Source organism: Mesoplodon bidens (genome assembly GCF_964165515.1).
Source record: "Mesoplodon bidens genome assembly, chromosome: X".
Lineage (NCBI taxonomy): Eukaryota > Metazoa > Chordata > Mammalia > Artiodactyla > Ziphiidae > Mesoplodon > Mesoplodon bidens.
In genome coordinates this window covers 47,097,797-47,120,922 of record NC_138163.1, presented here as the reverse complement: position 1 = coordinate 47,120,922, position 23,126 = coordinate 47,097,797, and the positions used below count along the sequence as shown (strand labels likewise).

Sequence of the window (23,126 nt, the reverse complement as noted above, 5' to 3'; positions counted from 1 at the left end):
TAAGCAAGTGCTGTGCTTCACAAAACAAGCAGTAGAGTAGGAAGAACACTGGATGGGGAGTCAAAGGATCTTGCTCCAGCCTTGCCCTGTCATTGATCAGTAATAGATTGTTGGGTAAGCCCTTCTCCTCTCTAGGCCTCATATTTCTATCTGTAAAGTGAGGGGCTAGGAATTGATGATTTCTTCAGTCTTTTTAAGATCTGACAGTTTGGTGGTTCTGAAGAGATAGAAAGGAGGTTTCTGCCTCATTTCACATAGGATTTATAGCTATATATATAGAATCCCAGGTGCAAACCTAGATTATGCCTCTCCTACTTCTTGCATGTTCTAAACAGCAACCTGTGTGGAAAGAGAATATGGGGGAGAAAGTAACTAACCCTAAGTCTACCAAGGCTTGGGGGTCTGATCCCTGAGGAGAAGGGATTCTAAAGCCAACAAAGAATTGCCACATGGCACAGGGCCATTCCTAAGGCACGTATATGGAGCAAATTGTCCTCTCTGTTGCCAAAAGTTTTGTTAGTTAAACTCAGGGTAAAATAAATATGGAACACGTATATGTGTTGATACACATGTGTGTGCATTATATATTCTAAATGTTACATTATATGCATTTTTATACTATATATTATTTTCAAAATCAGGAAAGAATTACACAAAATGTTTGTAATAGTTAACTCTAAGGAATGTGACTATCTTGAGAGGCAACTCTGAGAGGAAAAGAAGTATGTTTATGAACACGTTTTCTCTGTCTCTGTTTTTCTCTCTCTCTCTCTCACACACACATGCGTGCGCGCGCACACACACACACACACACGCACGCACGCTGGTTAAATCATGGACAAGAGCCAGACTGCCGGAGGGCAAATGCTGGCTCTGCCATTTACATAGTTATATGTATGACCTTGGGCAAATTACATAACCTCTGCGTTTCTCAGTTTCTTTTGTGAAATGGCAATGATACCAACAGTGCCTTCATAGGGTAAGTGGGAGAAGTCAATGAGTTAAAATATATGAAGCAATTAGAACAGCACCTAGCACATCATAAGCACCCACAAGCTGACAGGAAACGTGTCTGTCAGTCGATGTCCATGTCTGTCTCGAGGCCTCCCACAGCATGGATCCCTGGGCCCAATACGCTAGGGTTCTTACACTTCAAGAGATGGCCTGGCTGCTACCTCCTCAGCCACACTACTTTTCTAGTGTGTGTGATCCACACCCTAGATGGGAGTGAGCCACTCCCATCCCCCACCTACCTCTACTCTGCAACCCCTCATCCACTCCTCTGCCAAAAAATTAAACTTAAGCACTGAGGCAGTAGGTTGCTTAACTATGCCTCAGGAATTCTTAATTTTTTTGTCTCCTAAGCTGCAGTTACTCCAGTACAGGGGACTCAAAATCCTATTAATAGTTTTACATGTCCCCCAGTCTGTTAAGTGACCCCCTCCCTCCAAATCCAATGAAACAGATAAAATTCATAAAAACAACCCTACTTTATTTAGTTATTTTTATGTAAAGCTGGCAGAATCATCTTTGAAATGTTGCAGTGTTTTGCTTTGGAAAACGAAAAAGAAGGTAGTCTCATTTTCCTCTTCCTTTTATACATTTGAACCTTCCTTATACGAAGGGCTGCGGAGGTGGTGGTGTGTGTGATGGTGTCCTTTAAAGTGTGATATGGATTAACACCTTAGCTTAGATGCTGCCACAGTAAGTGCAACATCTGTATCATAAACATCATGGTTTCTTTTTACCCCCCAGCTTTATTGGCATATAACATTGTGTTTTATTTGACATATATCATATAACTGACATATAATATATAACATTGACATATAATTGACAGAAAACATTGTGTAAGTTTAAGATTTACAATGCAATGATTTGATATGCTAATATATCACAAAATTACCACAATAAGGTTAATTAATACATTCCTCACCTTACATAGTTACCTGTGTGTGTGTGTGTGTGTGTGTGTGTGTGTGGTGAGAATATTTAAGATCCACTCTCATAGCAACTTTCAAGTATACAATATAGTCTTGTTAAGTATAATCAAGGAATCTAAAAAAAAACCTGAACTCATAGAAACAGAGAGAACATTGTGTTTTCTTGACTGCATCGTTATGAGAGTAATGAATTCTTTGCAGCTCAGCAAGGTGACAGAGTTGTTCGTAACAATTCCTTGATAATTCGTCAGATGTTCAATTTACCTCTCACTTTTCCTTCTCATCTCCTTTGCACAGAAAGTGGCTGCGTGTAGAATGAAGCCCTCAGCCTATTTTCTCTGACATTTTGGAGTCTGAGAAGGTGGGGCAGTGGTCACCTGGGTGCTCCTGGGCAAGAATGGGAAGTGAGAAATTTGTTGTGCCCTTCCACTTCTTGGAATACTATGCCTGCTTTTTCTCTCCACCTTGTTCTCAACTAAGATGGTTAAGGTGTTAACTATGGCATTAAGATCCAGACATTTTATCCAGGTACGTTCAAAGACTCCAAATGACAGTGCAGCTTTCCATAATATATCTGCAGTCTCCATTTCTAGCCTTATTTCCCTCCCTTGCGTCTGTCAGGCTGATCTGCTTTACCCAAACACGTTCTTTGCTTTCCTGCCTGTGTTTTTGCTCATGCTATTTATAGTATTCTCTCTGCCTGGAATTCTCTCCCCATAAACCTCATCCTTCAAGACCAGCTCAGCTACATGAAACCTTCCCTAATCCCCTGACTGTTCTTTTCCACAGGCCAAATTATTTTCCCTTCTCTATGCTCTCCGAGAGCTGTGTTTGTATTCTATTGCTTGTTCTGCTATTCATTAAATTGTAATTAGCTGAATTCACACTCATCTTTTGCACTAGACTATAAGTGCCTTGAAGGCAGAAGCTGAGTCTTTTTCATCATTTTGGTCCCACTCAGGAATCCTTGTATGTGGTGTGGGCACGCAATAAGTGTTTGCTGAAATAAAAACATTTCCAAATGATCTTTAATGCTGGCATTTCAAAATCTCCTAGGTGGAAGGGGAAGATCTATTTGGGCAGAAGGTTTCAGGAAATAATCATTTATTTATTTATTTTACTTTTGGTTGCGCTGGGTCTTCGTTGCTTCGCGCAGGCTTTCTCTAGTTGTGGCGAGCAAGGGCTACTCTTCGTTGCGGTGCGTGGGCTTCTCACTGCGGTGGCTTCTCTTGTTGTGGAGCGCAGGCTCTAGGTGCGCGGGCTTCAGTAGCTGTGGCACATGGGCTTCAGTAGTTGTGGCACATGGGCTTCAGTAGTTGTGGCTCATCAGCTGTAGAGCACAGGCTCAGTAGTTGTGGCACAGGGGCTTAGTTGCTCCGCGGCACATGGGATCTTCCCGGACCAGGGATTGAACCCGTGTCCCCTGCATTGGCAGGCAGATTCTTAACCACTGCGCCACCAGGGAAGTCCAGGAAATAAACTAAGCTGGCATTGATCTTTTAGAGTGTAGTACACTAAGATGGAGATGCCAAGGAGGAGTTCTATTACCATGTAAATAAATTGCACTTGAGTCTGCGTAGAGGGCTCATCCACTATTTCATACATATTGTTCCACCTGAACATGAAATCTCAGTTCCTCCTGAACTCCAGTGCGTGCTCTGCAGGACTGATGGACGTGACTGAGCTCAGGGGAGGGTATGAGTGGTGAAGTTTCTCCTGGGGGTGGGCTGGAGGGAAGGCTGATGAACTTAAAACCCAGAGATAAAAGACCTATAGAATGAGTGTGTGGGAGATCTCCCAAGAAATTATGAAATAAACTCTCTAAAAGAAGGGAAGGGTAAAAGGTTAGTCCATTTACATTTCAATAGGGAACAGGAACAATGACCAAAATAACTTTTTGCAGTCTCTTAAACCTTGGCAACTTGTGGCTTTTGTGAACCCCTATGTATTGATTTCCTTGTAGTGACCTGCAAGAAAATCCTTCAAATAGCGAATGTGTGTCTTTGTGTCAGGGAAGGATGGAAATTGGGGAAGACTAGGTCTGACTCTGGGTTTAATCTTTCGGCTGGGAGGTAGGAAAGAACTACAGGAAATAGAGTAGGGTGGACAGTTGGAAAGAAACATGAGAGTCAAATTCTTGCTGCCTTTGGGAGGAAAGAAGAGAGCACAGAGCAGAAAAGATCTGGAGGCTTAACAGGAAGGCCCATGTTCCCTAGTGCTTAGGCCTTGGAAGACTGGTGCTGAGACTCAGTCTTAAACATCAGAAACTGCCCTTCCTTTACACAAGTATGTTGCCAAGATTACTCTAATGGTATTTTCAGGGAGGATAGATTTTTCCACAGACATAAAGCCATTTAGTCAAACCCACTAACCTAAACCAAAGAACAAACTTCAAATAAAAATCTTGAGTCTTCCACAAACCACCAACCAACTAACCAATGAACCAACCAACAGATCAACCGACCAAGAATGCTTATCAAGTTAACCCCAGTTGTTTTCAGCTGAGGGTTAATAAGCAAGTGAAATACCTCACTGCATTTTCAAAGAAAACTGCAAACAAGGAAAATACCAGGGCTTTCAAGTGCCTTCCAAGCAATTTGAGATGTTCTATTCACATCATGAAGACAGATTTTCCCTGGAGTATTTCCTGTTCAGAAAACACTTAAGGACCCTGCTCTTTTGCGCTGCTTCTTGACATGGAAAGATTTTAATGTCACTGCTTTACCTTTAGTTTGGGATTTTGCCTCTTCAGCCAACTTTCTGCTCTACTAGTTGCATCTGGCTGTTTTATCCTGCCTGATGCAACTGTCCAAACCCCACCCAAGCTCCCTCACTTCAACCTACATTTTCTCTACAAAATGCATTTACTATAGTATATTTTCTAATGTTTTCTAATGGGAGAAACAAAGTGTCATAAAACCTTTCCTCAAGGACCTTGCTGTCTAACTGAAGATTTTCAAGCAAGGGGGTGCGTCTCATATTTGACCTTTCCTTTCAGTTCCTGTTACCCTCCTTGGCTAGGCCCTGTTCACATCACAATGGCCTCCTAAATTGTCCCCATGCTTACTATTGCCCCCAATCACGATCCCAGTTCATCTTCTTAAACATTTTAATTATGGTCATTCTCCCACCATCTTACCCTCTCCCCCCCTTTCCAAATTTTCAAAGATACCACATTGTCTAAAGAGTAGGGTTCAATCTCATTAGCTTGGCTCAAAATTTCCCTCCTTCTCACCTTTTAAATCTGAGTCCTATCCATCTCCAAGGCTCAATTCAAGTCCCACTCCATTCAAGCGTCTTTTCTCCACTTCCCCACTGAGAGTGATCTTTCCCTTCAATTTCTGTAGATTGTAGCCTTCACCACTCATTGATATTTCACTTATGCTAACTTGACTTGTTTGCTTTATATGTATGAGGCTTTCCCCCATAAAATTGGCCAAGGAACCAATAAGCTGAAGCCCTTATCACCCTTTGGACTGCACATTTATTGAGGGCAGGGCCTGAGCATAATGCATTGCACACAAGAGATGATTAATACATGGTTGATGATGAAGATGGTGATGATTTTCCCTGGTTTCAGGGTGTAGGGTGGATTATGGGGGGCGGTTACAAAGGAAAGATTCTAGAGGTAGGGGGATGAATTAATGAGGCTTTTACAGTAATAGTCCAAAAAGATGATAAGGGCTTCAATTTATTGTTTCCTTGGCCCAGAGCCTCATTGTATTATGAGAAGAACTTTAGTGAGATTGAAAAGTAAAGGAGGGTAGGACTCTGGCAGGACTGCTGTGAATTTATGTGGGGGATGAGGGAGAAGTAGGTAACGGAACCTGAGCTAGTGCAATAATGATAGTAGAAATAACCAAAAAGAGGAAATCAGAGGTGGAAGCTGGATTTAGAGGGAAAGTGATGAGTTTGTTTTGAGACATACTGAGTTTAGGGTAACTTGAGTAACCAAGTGGACGTGTCTGGCAAGCAGTGAGATACTGCCCCCCATTCAATTCAATGCAACAAATATTTACTGAACACCAACCACATGCTAGTCACTCTGCTGGAGATATCAGCAAATACGATACAGCCGCTGGCCTCCGGAACTCATGTTTGATCAGGGAAGACAAACTAATAAATTCCTGTAACGTAGTAAATGGTATAATAGAATTATATATAAAGTGCTATGGGAATATAAATAGGGAACCAACTGTATCAAAGCAGGTGAGAAAAAGTTTCAGAAGTGACGATCTTTGAGCTGGGCTTGGGAAGATAAGTAGAACTTTGTTCAACAAACAAATAATGAAGTGACTTTCCAAGTGAAAGGAGAGTCTTGAGCAAAGGCACAAGACTTGGATGTGCATGGCCTTCTAGGGGAACAACAGGTAGTCTGAAAAGACTAAACAGAATGGGATGACAAAATAAAGATGGATGGTGCAGAAGAGGTAATGATCGTCAGGAACTGAAGACAGGATTCTGTTACACTAGACTGGAGAGGCAGTTTAGTGTGATGGTTAAAGGTGTGGACTCTTAAAATCAGACTCCCTGGGTTCACATCCCATCTCTGCCACTTACTAGGCGTGTGGCCTTGAGCAAGTCACTTAGTCTCTCTGTGCTCAGGTTTCCTTATCTGTAAAATGGGGCTAATGGTATGTCCTTCATTGGGTTGTTTTGATGATTGAGAGAGCTAGTATATAAACTGATTAGGGCAGTGCCTGGCATGTAGTGAGTGTTATGTCAAGGTTAGTCCAAGGGCTGAATTATAAGAAACAAGGCACCATACCACTGTGTACTATACCATCAGCAGCCTCAAAAGGAAACTATAAATGGGAACTAAGTCTCCAGATAGTCTAAGCACAGATCCAGGGAGCACTAGATGAATCTCTTATTCTCACATGAGTGGGAGTTCTCTGAGAGGGTGATATTATCTACCTTGGAAAGGTAGATCCAACTTAGGGAGAGAGTGAGGAGTCTGAGAAAACAAACTAGAATGGCCTGAGTGGGACTGTTCATTCAGGACAAATGGAAGCTCTCATTGTGGCATTTGCCCCTTGGAAAGTGGAAATAAAACAAAACAAGGTTGAAATTCGGCAAGCATATTTTATTTCAGTTAGGTAAGAAACAGAAAATTGGCCAGCAGGGACCTTAGAGGGTGAGAGAGGAGGCAGCAGGGTCCAGCGACAGGTATTTTGCTGGGCTTGGGAGTATGTAAAGGAGCCCTTTGAAGAGGGCTAGCAATTGGAAATGCAGCCCTACCTTGCTAATGAAGCACATCTGGCCACTTGAGTTTTGGTGCTCTCAAGTAACCCATTGTCTATTCCTCGGCTTTTTAGAGCTCTACTCGAGTGATCCTTGAATAGACTCTTGGAATGATTGTGCTTCCCTGTGTGACTGCTGCTGAAATGGAACTGAACCTTGTCCGCCCACCTCGCCAGCCCAGGGGTTTCCCTTGACACGTCTTGGTTTGAATACTGGTCTCACCACGTCCCAGCTGTGCAATCTTGAGCAAGTTGCTGAAATTCTCTTAGCCTCAGTTTTCGCATCTGTGAAATGGAAATAAGAATAGCTCCTATAGTGGTTCTGATAATTATATGAAATCATTTATCTATCGATATAAAGTAATTGACACATTAAATGCTTAAAAGATGTAAGTTCCTTTCCCCTTCCTTTCCTTTTACACTTAGGCAGCCCAAAGATCCTCTGCTCTCATTTTAGCCCAGCTTGGGACTTCATATCATCTAATGTCAACAGTAATAGAGATGGGCAGAAGGAGAAGTCAGTACATGGGAAGACAATGAAGAATGGTGGCTTTTTTTTTCACCCCCTACCGTGACTTGGCAGTAGAGATATTTTCATATAGCCAGTATCCCCAAGTAGGAAAGGTATTCAGATACTGGACAGCCCAAAGTGAGAAATATCTACTAAGACATGATGACAACTATGTGAAAATATATCTACACAATCATATATTTAATGTGAAGATATAGCTATGCATTCATATATTTTAAAATGGAAACATTTTCTATATTTTAGAAAGGAACAAGGAAAACTGAAAATACTTTTGTTAGGATGATACAAATATGTTGTTGTAATGTTATCTTAATATTCTTGTGCCTGTGGAGAGGGATCCTCTTTCCCTGATGTACTTAAATCTCCTTACCCTCTTTTCCAAAAGAACAGTAGGAGGACAGGGTGCTGGAGTAAAGGGAATTTCACAGTGAGAATAATATGCCCCCATCTCATCTGTCCTTCTGCCCAGCCTCCATTAACCATCATGATCTACCAGAGGCCGGAGAGCTTCCTATCTGTGGTGCTTCAATGCCCTTGCATCATTAATATCATCATCTCTACCCTTCTTCTAGGAGTGGATCTTATGAGGGAGGTATGGAAGAAGTTATGCATGTTTAGCTATCAGTCCGAACCTTAGAGAGCCCGCAGGGGACAAAGGCAGAATTCACTGTGTAACACTCTGGACTCTCTTGGCAGGTGAATACTGCTATGCATGAGGCAAAACTTATGGAAGAATGTGACGAATTGGTAGAGATCATCCAGCAGAGGAAACAAATGATTGCTGTCAAAATCAAAGAGACAAAGGTAAAGCACAGCAGTTCAGTGAGGCCAAGGCCGAGTTGACTTTATAAATGTCCAAGCTTCATCCCGATGGTTCCAGTTTGAACTTGGGTCATGAAAGCAAGAAGAAATGAGATTTTAGGGAGATGGGCAAAGAAGAAGCAATATTTGGCCTAGTGCTATGAATTCTGTCAAAATGATGGCAGTTCTGGGGTGTTGGAAACGTTCTATATCATGACCTGGTTGGTAGTTACATGGGTGTGTGTATATGCAAAAACTCATGGAGTTGTACACTTCAGATTTGGGTGCTTTACTGTGTGTATGGTATAAGTCAATACAAAAAGAAAAAAAAAAGTAATGGTAGAAATGTGAACCAGAATTACAGAAGGATCATGACTGCCATTGTAAGGACTTTGGGCTTAATCTGAAAGGCATTAGGAAATCGTTCTAGTTTCTGAGGAAGGGAGAAGACTGATAGATATGGCAGAAGTGTGCAGTGTAGATCAGAATGGGATGATACTGAAGTCAGGCAAGCATGTTATGAGGCTTATGGAATGATTCTTGGCATGAGTTGATGAAGGCCTAACCAGGGAAGTGGTAGCACGAACGGAAGGGAAGAGCATAACAGGCCTTGCTAGCAAGGAAATGATGGGAATCATCGACTGATTAGATATAAAAGCTGAAGGAGAGAGAGAGAAGACTTTTCCAGGCTTTTAGCATGGGAACTGAAGAATCGTGGTCAAGAAGCTCAGGAGTGAGCCTCTATGCAGCTCTATGGTTTTACGCTTGCTGGTCTGCTGGTCAGTATAGTGATTGTGAGCTCATGCTGTGTGTACAGTGTGAGAAGTTATGAGAGCCTGGAGTGATAACCATTACTTTGTGCCATGCTGGGTGGTTCCAACTAACACAGGAACTTAAGTGTCCGAGAACACAGGTCTGTGAACACATAGGTATGCTTAAAGATGCTTAGAGAAATATATACATAGAAATGTAGATACTCATAAAGAAAAAGGAGGTGCCTTTTATTAAACATGTATGTGACAATAAAGTGTCAACAATGGTGATCTCTTGGTGGTAGGATTTCTTTTTATACTTTTTATTTTCTAAATTTTCTGTAACGACCATGCATTGCTTTTATAATAAAAATAATTAACTTGATCAATAAAAAGAGGAGGTAGGTAACCTGGAGTATATGACTGTGTTACAGGGTAAGTAAGCGGGCCGTAGGTGGAAGGAGGGGTTGACAAAACAGGCATGGTGGGTAGGGTGACAAGGTGAGTGCTTAGTACAGGGACCATGGGATGTTAATAGGTCTTATTTTTAGAATCACTGCAACAGATCTCCTTCATGTTGTTTTATCATTTTTAATTAACCACTGGATGTGTTATCTTATTTTTCTTTTGCTAATTCTTTAAGGTTATGAAACTGAGAAAGTTGGCACAGCAGGTTGCTAATTGCCGCCAGTGTCTTGAACGCTCAACAGTCCTCATCAACCAAGCTGAGCATATCCTGAAAGAAAATGACCAGGCACGGTTTCTCCAGTCTGCAAAAAATATTGCTGAGAGGTGAGTTCCTTATGTTCTTTCAGCATGCCTCCTCTTATGAAAAGGGGCCAGCTTGAAGTCACTTAATTCTGTTCAGGCATGTATCAATATGTAGCAGCTGCCACCTGAATATTTTACCAGCTGGCTAGTTACTAAGCCTCAGTGTGGTAGATTGCCCTGTGGATTTCTGGCACCCTTCTCTCTGTCTCTGTAGCCTACCAGTTCTTCTAATGCACAGCCAACCATGTGCCCTAGTGATGTCATGGCTCTCTGCTGCCCACTCAGGCCTGGAGCTTTCTATGTTGGTGTTGGTGTAGGGGCAGAGAAACTTCTGGCCACATGGATAGGTGCATGCCCTTCTTAAGTCTAGACTATAGCACTAGACTCCCTAGATTTGAATCCTGCCTCTAACCCTAAACTAGTTGGTTGCTCTTAGGGAAGTCATATAACCTCTCTGAGCTTCATTCTCCTTCTCTCATTTGCAAAATGGGAACGATAATAGTGTCTATTTCATAAAGTTTTTGTGAGGGTTAAATGAGTTAGTACTTATGAAGGCTTAGAATAATGCCCAACACAAAGTAAATGCTCAATACTATTATTATTGGAGAGCAGAAATTGAGGATGAGAGGAGATTGCTACTTCTTGCAGTATAACTATTAGCAACATTTGAGTATTTAATTAGGTAAAAGTATTATGTTAATATAAGTAACTTTCAAATGTTTAAGAAGAGTAAATTAGAGGTGAAGAAATGAAAATTCTTTCAAGAAGTTTGCTATGAAGAGAAGGAGAGAGATATGGCAGTAGCTAGAATGACTATGAGGTAGAGGAAAGTTGTGGGTATTATTTTTTTAGATAGGAGAGATGTGAGTGAGTTTAAAAGTGGATGTAGGTCGGACTTCCCTGATGGTGCAGTGATTAAGAATCTGCCTGCCAGTTCAGGGGACAAGGGTTCGATCCCTAGTCCCGGGAAGTTCCCACATGCTGCGGAGCAACTAAGCCCATGCGCCACAACTACTGAGCTTGTGCGCCACAGCTACTGAAGTCCGCACGCCTAGAGCCAGTGCTCCACAACAAGAGAAGCCACTGCAATGAGAAGCCTGCACACTGCAACGAAGAGTAGTCCCTGCACGCCACAACTAGAGAAAGCCTGTGCAGCAACGTAGACCCAGCACAGACAAAAATAAATAAATTATAAAAAAAAAGTGGATGCAGGTCAGCTAGAGATGGGGCAAAACTGAAGCTATGGAAAAAAGAAGGTATGTGGCCAAAGCACAAATGAAGGGACATCTCTTCCATTTAACCAGAAGGAAGACGGAAGTAATGGATGTGGATGTCAGTATGCCCAGCAGTTTGGTGTGAGAAATTGAGGAATTTATCATTTCATATCTACCCTTCTCTTTGTAAAATAGGAGGCAAAGCCATTTGCTGAGCATGAGCAAGAAGGTAGCAGGGTTCTCTAGCTTTTTGAACATATGGAATACAGTTATAATAATTGCTTTAATGTCTAATTCTAATATCTGGGTCAGTTTCAACTAGTAGCTTTTTTCTCCTTATTATGGGCTTTATTTTCTTGCTCCTTTGCATGTCTGGTTATTTCTTATTGGATGCCAGACAATGTGAATTTTATCTTATTGGGCACTATACATTTTTGTATTCCTATAAATATTCCTAAACTTTGTTCTGGGGCACGGTTAAGTTACTTGAAAATAGCTTGTTCCTTTCAGGTCTTGCTTTTAAGATTTGTTAGGTGTGATCAAAGCAGTGTTTAGTCCAGGGGAAATTTTTCCCCACTACTGAGGCAAGACCCTTCTGAGTACGCTACCAGGTCCCCCATGAATCATGAGATTTTCTGGTCTGGCTGGTGGGAACATACACTATTCCTGGCCCTGTGTGAGCATTAGGGTTTGTTCACTCTAATCTTTTTGGGTGACTCTTTCTCTAGCATTGGGCAGTTTCCTTATATGCATGTGTTGATCAGTATTTTATTGAATACTAGAGGCAAACCATCTGAAGGTCCCAGAATTCTCTCTGTGCAGCTTTCTCCTCTCTAGTACTCTGCCCTGTGAACTCCAACCAACTTAGTCTCCTTGGATTCACAGATCTGTGTTCTTAATTAGGGACTCCATCGGGCTCCACCTGATTCCCCCTTCATGTACCATTTTATTCCCTTAATTTTTGCTGTAACAAATTTTCCCACGGCTTCCTAAGAAAGAGTACAAGGTAAATAAAATTTTGAGAATTTTTTGTTTAAATAATATTTTAAATTTATTTTCTAATTTGATAGGTTGGAAATAAATTTTCCTTATAATTTTGAAGGCATGGCTGTATTGTCTCCTAACTTCCACTGCTATTTTGATTCCTGATCTTTTGAATGTGACCTATATTTTAAAATCTGAAGCTTTGAAGGTCTTATCTTTAATCTACTTTTTTTTCTGAAATTTCACCAAGATATGCCTTCGTGTGGGTCATTTAGTATTCATTTTTGTTGGGCACTAAGTGAGTCTTTCCAATCTAAAGACTACTGACTTTTAGTTCTGGAAACTGTCTTTTATTATTTGCTAAGGACTTCCTCCCCTTCTCTCTTCTCTCTTTCTGGGACTCTAATTAGCCAGATTTTGGACACCCTTGATTTTCCCTCTAATTTTAAAAAAATCTTTTATCTCCCACTTTCCATGACTTTATCTTCTTGATCTAAGATGTTTCCTTAATTTTTCATCCAATCCTTCTATTAAAATTTTAATTTAAGTATTTATATTTTTATTTATAAGAGCTCTTTCTTGATCTTTGCTTCTTTTTTAGCACTCCGTCCTTGCTTTATGAATACAAACTATTTATCTTCCTGATGACATTAAGGATCACTAAAAAAGTTTTCTTCTAAACTGCATTGTGTTGGTTTCCTCCACGTTCCTTTTCTCTGTTAGTTTCTGTCTTTCCCTAAATGTTTGGGGAGCTTTTCACTGCCTGTTTGAATTTAAGACTAAAAGGTGACTGGAAGATCTGAGGGGGTGGGAACAGTTTGTTGCTTGGTGAACTTTGCTATAGGATTATAAGGCGGAATGCTAGATTTTTAAAAAATTTGTTTATTTTATTTATTTTTATTTTTGGCTGCGTTGGGTCTTCGTTGCTGTGCGCGGGCTTTCTCTAGTTGAGTCGAGCGGGGGCTACTCTTCGTTGCGGTGCCTGTGCTTCTCATTGCAGTGGCTTTTCTTGTTGCAGAGCACGGGCTCTAGGCACGTGAGCTTCTGTAACTGTGGCACACAGGCTCAGTAGTTGTGGCTCATGGGCTCTAGAGTGCAGGCTCAGTAGTTGTGGCCACGGGCTTAGTTGCTCTGCGGCATGTGGGATCTTCCCGGACCAGAGATGGAACCCGTGTCCCCTGCATTGGCAGGAGGATTCTCAACCACTGCACCACCAGGGAAGTCCGGAATGCCAGATTTTTATTGAGTGGACCCGTCTGTAGGTATTTTCTCTTGGGTCAGTTACCTGTGGAAGGAATCCACCAGTCTCCTGCTTCTGGAGGGGGATGAAGGGTACAAGTCTGGCTGCCGTTGTTCTAGGAGCCAAGCAGGGAAAGGGTTTTAAGACTGCTTTTAGTATGGCGTCAAGATGAGAGAGGGGTGGTCTGTGGTTGAGTGGATCTGGTGGTCTTGCTGTTCCTGATGCAGACTTTCAACTGTCTGTGGCAATAAATCAGCTTCATGTTTTTGGCTTCCCAATTCAGCTTTCTCTGCTCTGTTGTTGGTTACCACTCATCCATCCCTTTCTAGTTACCAGACATTTGTTGACAATATCTTACTTGCATCTCTTTTTCCATTCTCTTTGTCTTTGTGGGTTTATTATTTTTTTTCTTTGTCATTTCAGTGGGATTTCATGAGAGCAGAGATAAAACATATATTTAAACCACTGTATGTAATCATGTCCACTCACTCTTCAACTCTCTGAAATGTCTTGTGCCACTACCACACTATTGAAAGTATTCTTTCCAAGGTCACCAAATGAATACCTTGTTGCTAAATTATAATAGACATTCCTTTGTTTTATTTTACTGTTTCATTTTACTTGGTCTCTCGGTAGCATTTGTCCCTACTGACCATTGTTACTTAATATTTCTCACTATTGAAAGTATTCTTTCCAAGGCCACCAAATGAATACCTTGTTGCTAAATTATAATAGACATTCCTTTGTTTTATTTTACTGTTTCATTTTACTTGGCCTCTCAGTAGCATTTGTCCCTACTGACCATTGTTACTTACTATTTCTCTGCCCTTAGCTTGAGAACACTCCTGGTTTTCTTCCTACCTGTCTGGTTTCATTTGCCTTTGTGAGCAACTATTCCTTGACCTATTCCTTTATGCTGTTCTTTGTGATTCTGTCTTAAGCTATTCTCTTTTCTCAGTACACATTCTCCCTGTTGCAGACTTGTAGCACCTAGGGCTTCGGTTACCATCTAGCTGTCTATGATTCCCAACTCTCTATATCTAAATCTTCTTTTCATGGGCTCATGTATAGCCTACGTGGTAGGAAGAATAGATGGCTAACTATGTGGTATGGCTTGAGAATCATCTATGCAACCTAAATATCTTTCTCACTGGTCTCTCATAGGGTCTGAAATTCTTCCCCACAATTATTCATTGTAATGTATTAAGAACCAAGACTTCAGTTAAAATGAAATTTTAACTGGGAGAGCTATTCCTTCCCCCTTACAAATGGCACTTATTATATATTATCCCTAATAGAGATCAGAGCCTTGAGAGATAGCTAATGTTGTGTTTTGCTTAAATACAGAAACACAGATACACACACAGTCACAAACACTTACATATATGTCAATGTCAATTTTATCTCATCCTTAACCTTCCAGCCACTGTTAACATTTGGGAGAGTGTGTGTGTGTGTGTGTGTGTGTGTGTGTGTGTGTGTGTGTGTATATACCTCACAAACATAAGGTCATGTCATATATACTGCATTTTACCCTATGTTTGAAACGTAACATATCATGAACTTTCCCCTGGCACTGGATATTTTTTTATAACCTGATTTTCAGTGACCTTATAGTGTTTCATCTTTTGATGTAAGACACATTACTTAGCTCAGTCCCCATTGTTAGACAACTAGGTTACATACAGTGTGTTGAGTGCTGTTATAGTTGTATCTTTGCATATGTCTTAGTTACTTCTTTAGTAAAAGATTTGTGAAGTACTTAGAGAACGGGACGTCTGGTTTGCAAGTGGGAACCTCTGTGTAGCGTGTGATGAAAAAACATATTTTAAAATGGCCAGTGTTGAGAAGGGCAAGAAGATTTTGTTCTGAAATGTTCCCAGTGCCACACCATGGAATGGGGAGCCAAGCACAAGACTGGGCCAAATTTCCATTGTCTACTTGGGCGAAAAGCAGGTCAGGTCCCTGGATTCTCTTACACAGAAGTCAACAAGAACAAAAGGCATCACCTGGGGAGAGGAGATATTGAATGGAGTATTTGGAGAATCCCAGGAAGGACATCCCTGGAACAAAAATGATATTTGCTGGTATGAAAAAGGTAGAAAGGACAGACTTGATAGCTTATCTCAATAAAAGCTACTAGTGAGTAATATTTGGCCACTGCCTTATTTACTACAAAACAGAAAGAGCTCATGACTTTTATATGTGTACCATATTTAAATTGATCTCATACACCAGAATTCAGATCATGAATGGCTGATAGGATATTTCTGTTGGACAGTCATGACTTAAATAAGATTGGCTTGTGGATAGTGAGTATGATCAGCTTTATGAATTTTGATAGTAATTCCAGTTCAGCAAGTGCCATCACTATTTTCCCCTTCTATAGATATGACTGAGGGACTTCCCTGGTGGCACAGTGGTTAAGAATCCACCTGCCGGGCCTCCCTGGTGGCGCAGTGGTTGAGAGTCCGCCTGCCGATGCAGGGGATACGGGTTCGTGCCCCGGTCTGGGAGGATCCCATATGCCGCGGAGCGGCTGGGCCCGTGAGCCATGGCCGCTGGGCCTGCGCATCCGGAGCCTGTGCTCCGCAACGGGAGAGGCCACAGCAGTGAGAGGCCCGCGTACCGCAAAAAAAAAAAAAAAAAAAAAAAAAAAGAATCCACCTGCCAATGCAGGGGACAAGGGTTCGATCCCTGGTCCGGGAAGATCCCACATGCCACAGAGCAACTAAGCCCGTGCACCACATCTACTGAGCCTTCACTGAAGAGCCCGTGAGCCACAACTACTGAAGCCCACGTGCCTAGAGCCTGTGCTCCCCAACAAGGGAAGCCACCACAATGAGAAGCCCACACACTGCAATGAAGAGTAACCCCCGCTCACCACAACTAGAGAGAAAGCCCTCATGCAGCAACGAAGACCCAATGCAAAAATAAATAAATAAATAAATTTATTTTAAAAAAGATATGATTGGACTTGATTAATAATGTTCAACTTTGCACAGAGGTGGTGAATGCCATCTCAAAACCTATAGGAGACTGTGTTTATATTTAGATTTATATAACTGGTGGTATTAATATATTTAAATACTGAGAAGATCCCTTCACTGTCTCATTGAACAGAGTAAGGCTCACCTGTGCTTCAGGCTGTGTTCATTAGCCTGTTAAGGCCAAGACTAACCATAAGCTGGCAATGTCCACTTTCTCTTTTTGGTCTTAACTATGCCAATTTAATCAAAATTCTCTGTATCTAAAATGTTGCCTTTTACTTAATGAAAGGCATTTTAGTCTGGTTTAGGTATAATGCCAAATAAAGAGTATTTAATCCTTCTCACATTTTTATAGATAATCTATAAGGTCGGATATTTTTAAAATTCAGCATGACAAGATACAGTAGCAAATTTTGCTTGGGAATTCTTCACTAAGTCAGACCAAGTTATAATTCAGGATTGTCTTTTAAACAGCTATCCAAAAACACATACAACTGTAGAACTACTGTATATGTGTGATTGGTAATGGTGCTTTTGCCAACTCATTAGAAGGATTAAAATAGAAGATATATACCATCAGCACAAATTTTGTACATTATGTGATCATAAGGCTTAAGAATTAAAACCAAAATCATAGATCAAAAAAATTTTATGAAGTGGAACTGTGATGTCAAAGCATATTTACATTTTAAGCTCTTTTGATATGTAATGCTAAATTTGGCCTCCAAAATTTGAATCATTTTCAGTCCTAATAAAAACATGTAGGCCTTATTTAATATAGACGTAAAACCTCCTATATGTCTTTATAATCATAAACGCTATCTCATTTAATTTACATTTCTTTGATTTTTCATGTAGTTGGGCTTTTTAATATATTTGTTGGCTATTTTGATGTGTTATGAATTAACTTTCTGTTTTATTTGTCTACGCTTCTCCTGTCACCACTTTACTTTCTGCTCATTCCCAGACACCTTAAAATCAGATCCGCCTCGAGTTTTGACCCCTTCCAGTCCATCCACTGCAGCTGGAGTATTGTTCTTTTTTTTTTTAATTTATTTAAAAAATATTTTTAATTAATTTTATTTTTTTTTGGCTGCGTTGGGCCTTTGTTGCTGCACGCAGGCTTTCTCTAGTTGCAGAGAGCAGGGGCTACTCTTCATTGTGGTGCACGGGCTTCTCACTGTGGTGGCTTCTTTTGTTGTGGAGCATGGGCTCCAGGTGCGTGGGCTTCCGTAGTCGTGGCACACAGGCTCAGTAGTTGTGGTGCATGGGCTTAGTTGCTCTGAGGCATGTGGGATCTTCCTGGACCAGGGCTCAAACCTGTGTCCCATGCATTGGCAGGTGGATTCTTAACCACTGTGCTACCAGGGAAGCCCTGGAGTGTTGTCCTTGAAACATAAATTTGAGCACATCACTCCTTTGCCTCAGAAGCTTCAGTGGCTCTCATTGTATTAGTCTTTCATTTGTTTATCCTGACCTGAATTTTATTCCTGAAACATCTCAATTTCCAGAAACAGCCAAAAGCTATTGTAGGTAGATGTGTAACAGGGTATCCATGCATAAGGATATGTATCTGTTTAACCCCTCATCCCCTTACAACTAGTTCACCATACAAGTTTCCTCTCTGGTCTTCCTGCATTCAATGCCTCTTCTCTCCTCTCTAACATGCAACACTGTTGCCAAGTTAATGTTTCTTTCCATCCTGTTATTTGCTTGCTCAAGGATCTTCATTGGCTCTGATTCAGGTCTGGCACAGGACCTAAACATGCATATTTTGATCAAAGCTCGGAGATAAATCTGATGTGGAACAGTGGTTTAGAACTGCTGAAGTATGTAAAAATATACCTTATTTTTTTTAAAAAGGAACTGTCTACATGGTTAAGGGTATAAAGTTTAGAATCCAATGAACATGGGTTCAGTTATATATTTTTTTCTGATCCTTGTGTGACCTTGAGCAAGTTCCTTAACCTTTCTATGTCTCATTTACAAAATGGAAATAACCTTTGCTATGCAGGGTGATAGTAAGGAGTAACTTAATGTATGTAGAGTGCATGCATGGTGTCTTACATGTACTAAATGCTCAATAAGGTTAGCATTTGTGTTGTTGTTAGTCATTCAGTTATTCATTCAACAATTATTTATTCATTATGTGTCCAACACTGTGTTAGGGACCATGGAAGATTATAAGAGGTACAAAATATGGATCCTGCTCTTGAGACTCTTAGAATTAGTTGGGGAGATAAAACTAGCATAGCATTATACAATTAGAGAATAATAAAATTAAATGTAAATGTTATAAAAGGTCAAACAAAGTACAGGATTTAGGGGAGGGTTGTAACGAAGCCCCAGCATGCTGGCTTGTTGATTAGCATTAAAAAAACAGAGGGGGAGAAAAAATTCTCTCAAACTGCTCTTACCAAGCCTTCAGAGGTCTAGTTTTGATGCTGCCTGCCAGATGGAAAATGATGCAGAGGGGAAAGAATCCTGTATTTACTTCTCCTAATTAAGACAGGATGGGGGAGTGTGTTTGAGGGGTGAACATATGTGAATAAATATGGTATAACCCTTAATTGGTTCCTGATGATTAAAATTTAAATGGTTTCCATTGGAAAAGCACAGATATGATATCTTTCACTAAATGAATCAAGCCCTAGCAGTCATTTATTTTCACCTTGTTTAACCAGAAATCAAACACTGGATAAAGGTTGCAAACCTATTTTGATGTATATTGATGTACTTTTCTCTCTTCTAGGGTCGCTATGGCAACTGCATCTTCTCAAGTTCTGATTCCAGACATCAATTTTAATGATGCCTTTGAAAACTTTGCTTTAGATTTTTCCAGAGAAAAGAAACTGCTGGAGGGGCTAGATTATTTAACAGGTGTGAAAATACTGTGCTTTCCTTTCCATTTTAGTCCTTCTCTTTTGGTGTGCTTTTACTTTAAAATAGTCTGTAAAGGGCAATATTGATCATGAAAATGCTTTTATAATCTTTAAAATGATACATGTATCTTTTTACATAGAATATATTTTAGTTCATGTAACAGAAAAGAGAAATGAGTTGTCAGTGTCTCCGGGGACAGAATGGGTATACATACCATCCTTACTTAAAGGTAAAAAACAAGAAGTTGCTGATGGTTTCTCCTTATGAGCCTGTCAGTAATATAATGTCACTTGTTATAAGGGGTAGAACTTGGGTGGTAATTAAAGAATATTAGAGAATGTCTCACATAGGTATAGGTACCACCCAAATGATTTTAAGGAAATTTAGGGATTAGCAGATTAGGAAGAAAAATATCTGACTTGCAGAGAATTTTAGAAGATGAGGGAGACAAACAGTCTGTTAAAAATACTGACTACCTTCAGGATTGTTGGATGATCATTCCATGAGACAAAAATACACACACAATAACTTTGTGTTTGTAGTTATCTTTGTTACTATGTTAAAATAGTTGTCATTTATTGAACATCTACTTTATAACAGCCACTATATATTAATTTTATATCATGATCCTTACAATGAATCTGTGAGGTAATTATCATCCCCATTTTACAGATGAGGGAACTCATATTAATTTGCACAATTAACCCCTATTAATACTGCCAAAAATAGATAATACAACTTACTTTGAAAAAAAAAAGAAATAGGTCGAAAGTCATGTAATAAGGAAACATGTGACCACTTTGCTCTAATATCTACATATGTGTTAGTGCAGGCAGAGTAGACGATGGGCAATCAATCATCTCAATAACTTAGGCTTAGATCTTTGCCTAAAATACCTTTACCATTGAAGCAAAAGTGGTTTGGGGGAACTTGAGGTCTCAGCACTTGGATTCAGGTTGTATGGTACATGCAATCTAAAGTTTCTTATTAAGAAAACCTCCTTTCCATGAGATGTTGGGTTGGGCAGCAAGAATAACGACTGTAAAATTCCAGAACAGAGAGTATGCTTTCCTTACCTTCTTTTCCACCTTTCCTTACAGCCCCAAACCCACCATCTATCCGAGAGGAACTCTGTACTGCTTCCCATGACACCATTACAGTCCACTGGATCTCGGATGATGAGTTCAGCATCAGCTCCTATGAGCTTCAGTACACCATATTCACTGGTCAGGCTAACTTCATCAGTAAGTCATGGTGTAGTTGGGGCCTGTGGCCAGAGATAAGGAAATGTAAGGAAGCAGTAAGCTGCTCAAGATTGGCCGGGGCGCCACGAGGCAAGTGTTTGTAAGACATGTTAGGTTGTTTAGTATAGTGTTTCGTAGACAGTGCAAGCTCCCCCAGGGCATTGCAAAGACCTTACTGATGGGTGACAAGCAAGTTGTGTATTTCCTTGCTGGGCAGTCACTGGGGCCACTCCCATTTGTGTATGTAATCCTTAGCTTTTCCTCAGTTAATCCATGTCACTCCACTCTCCCAAATCAGAACACAGCTCAGAATTCATTCCTGAGTAGCTAAGCCACCATCATTGCTGATTCTATATGTGTGAACATCTCTCTCCTTGACTCTTCTTCCACTTCATTATCATGGTAAAATACATTACATTCAAAGACTGCCACTTCTTTACCACACCTATTTGTATCAGTGAATAGGTGAAGTGACAAGCCTCCTGCCTCTGTCACTCTTCCCCCTATCCCTTCTCCCTTTCCTCCAAGAATTACACCAAATATAAAATGGCCCATCAGTGGGCCAGCAAATGAAAGACGTTCGCAAAGCAGTCATTTAGCCTACATGTTATGGTTTCACCTTCTGATGAATTGGAGCAAGACAAGGCAGTAGGATCTTAACTAGAGCTGCAAGTTCCCCTCAATGTGCTGGGGAAAATGGAAATGAAAGCAGAATTAAAAGTGGATTCAAGATTGGAACTGATTTGCACCCTAAGGTTGCATCTGCGTAGCTGCAAATTAGTATTTTCTTTTTACCTTGTGTTTGTGCTTCTGTGTCTGACTTCACAGACCCGCATGAGAGGAGTTTTTCCAACGAAACCATCCCGATAGGCTTCCTTTTCCCGTCTTGTGACAATTTAGGGCCACATGGTGGGATGGGGAGGTGAGAGGACACTTGGGCTCAAACCCTAAAAAACACTTGCCTCGTGCAGCTCCATCCTAAGCCACTTGGCCCTGGTAGCTGCTTTCCTGTGTGTTTCTTAAGGTTGTGAAGTCGCAAAACGCTAAGGCCTCCCCAACATACTTGTTTGCAGTTGTCTCTCCTGCTCGGGAAAGTCTTAAAGCCAGTAACTGTGCTTCTCTTTCTTGATATGGGGAGAGCAATGGTCTCCTGGGAGTTGAGAATAAGTCTAAGAAGTGACAAAGATCAAAAGGCTGTCACCTCTGTTTTCAAGGGTACATAGTCCTTTGTAAAGAAAAACTTAGAGGATAATTCTTAATAGTGATAGGACCATAGCATCTTAGAATTGGAAGGGACCTCAGACGTCATCTTGTCAAATCTTCTTCCCTTCTACCAGAAACCCTGTAGGTGATTGTCCTGTCTCTGCTCAAACATTTCCAGTGATGGGTAGCTGAATTCTAGCAAAATAGCCCATTCAGTTGTTGTGCAGCTCTAAATAATTGTCAGTGCTTCCTTATAAAAGGCCTAAGACTTCCTCCTAGTGAATAATAACAATTTGGATACATATTATGCTTTTCCATTTACAAACACTCCCATATATGTTATGTCATTTGGTCCTCATGACTTCTTCCTTAGCCTTATGAAATAGATGATATTAATTCTATTTTATAGACGTAGAAACTGAGGCTCAAGTTAAATGAGTTGTCCAAGGTCACAGAGCTACAAACTGATGGAGTCATTATTTGAACCCAAGCCTGTCAGACTTCAAGGTTAATGCTCCTTGAATTGAACCAGCTACCAATTAGTCCTAGTCCACTGAGGATAGCTGTATTATTGCTCTTGTGTGTTAGCTGATGCCCCCTTGTCCTGTACCTTTTTTCCAGCAGCCATGTTGACTGTTGTGTTGACTGAGCATATAGTCAGCTGAAATCCCCAGGCATTCCAAATCCTATTCCTATACAATTGAATATCTAAACTGAAATACAACATCTTGAATTTATTCCTATGACATTTTATCTGGTTAGTTCTGACTCCTCATTCCAGCCTACCAAAATTCTCCTGTATGTAGTTTCTGCTTTTCAATTTATTTACTTTCCCTTCCAGCTTGCCTTCTATGTCTTCCTCCTTCAACCATTGATAGAAAAGTAGAATAGGACAGGAACAAAGACAGAGCCCTGAAGCAAAATTTTGGATGGCAATGGGCAGATAAGTTGAAACTATTTTACTAGGAAAAAATATTCATGAAGATTCCAGTCCTACATGCTGGTCTGGCGTGCCACTGTTGACTGAACCCTGGTTGTGAGAGCTACTTTCCCTTGAGGTTTTCCTATATTTTCTCTTTTTTAAAACCACTTTATTGAGGTATAATTGACATACAAAAAGTTGTCCATCAACAGATGAATGGATAAAGAAAATGTGGTATATACATAAAATGGAATATTATTAAGCCTTTAAAAAGAAGGAAATCCTGCCACATGCAATAACATGGATGAACCTGGAGGGCATTATGCTAAGTGAAATATACCAGACAAAGAAAGACAAATACTACATGATACCACTTACATGAAGAATCTTAAAATAGTCAAACT

General features: G+C 40.5%; 1 protein-coding gene across 9 annotated transcripts in view; it reads left to right on the top strand.

The window, feature by feature from the left end:
• MID2 (midline 2) overlaps positions 1 to 23,126 on the top strand; it is a 103,749-nt gene that overhangs the window by 68,996 nt on the left and 11,627 nt on the right. For 6 of the 9 annotated variants that reach the window (XM_081223285.1, XM_081223287.1, XM_081223291.1 and 3 more), the window contains exons 4-7: positions 8,415 to 8,522; positions 9,915 to 10,063; positions 19,223 to 19,350; positions 20,454 to 20,687. In XM_081223285.1, coding sequence (XP_081079411.1) covers positions 8,415 to 8,522; positions 9,915 to 10,063; positions 19,223 to 19,350; positions 20,454 to 20,687 — 619 coding nt within the window. The remainder of the gene's footprint in view (positions 1 to 8,414; positions 8,523 to 9,914; positions 10,064 to 19,222; positions 19,351 to 20,453; positions 20,688 to 23,126) is intronic. The other 3 variants (XM_081223289.1, XM_081223290.1, XM_081223288.1) reach the window with 1 other exon arrangement.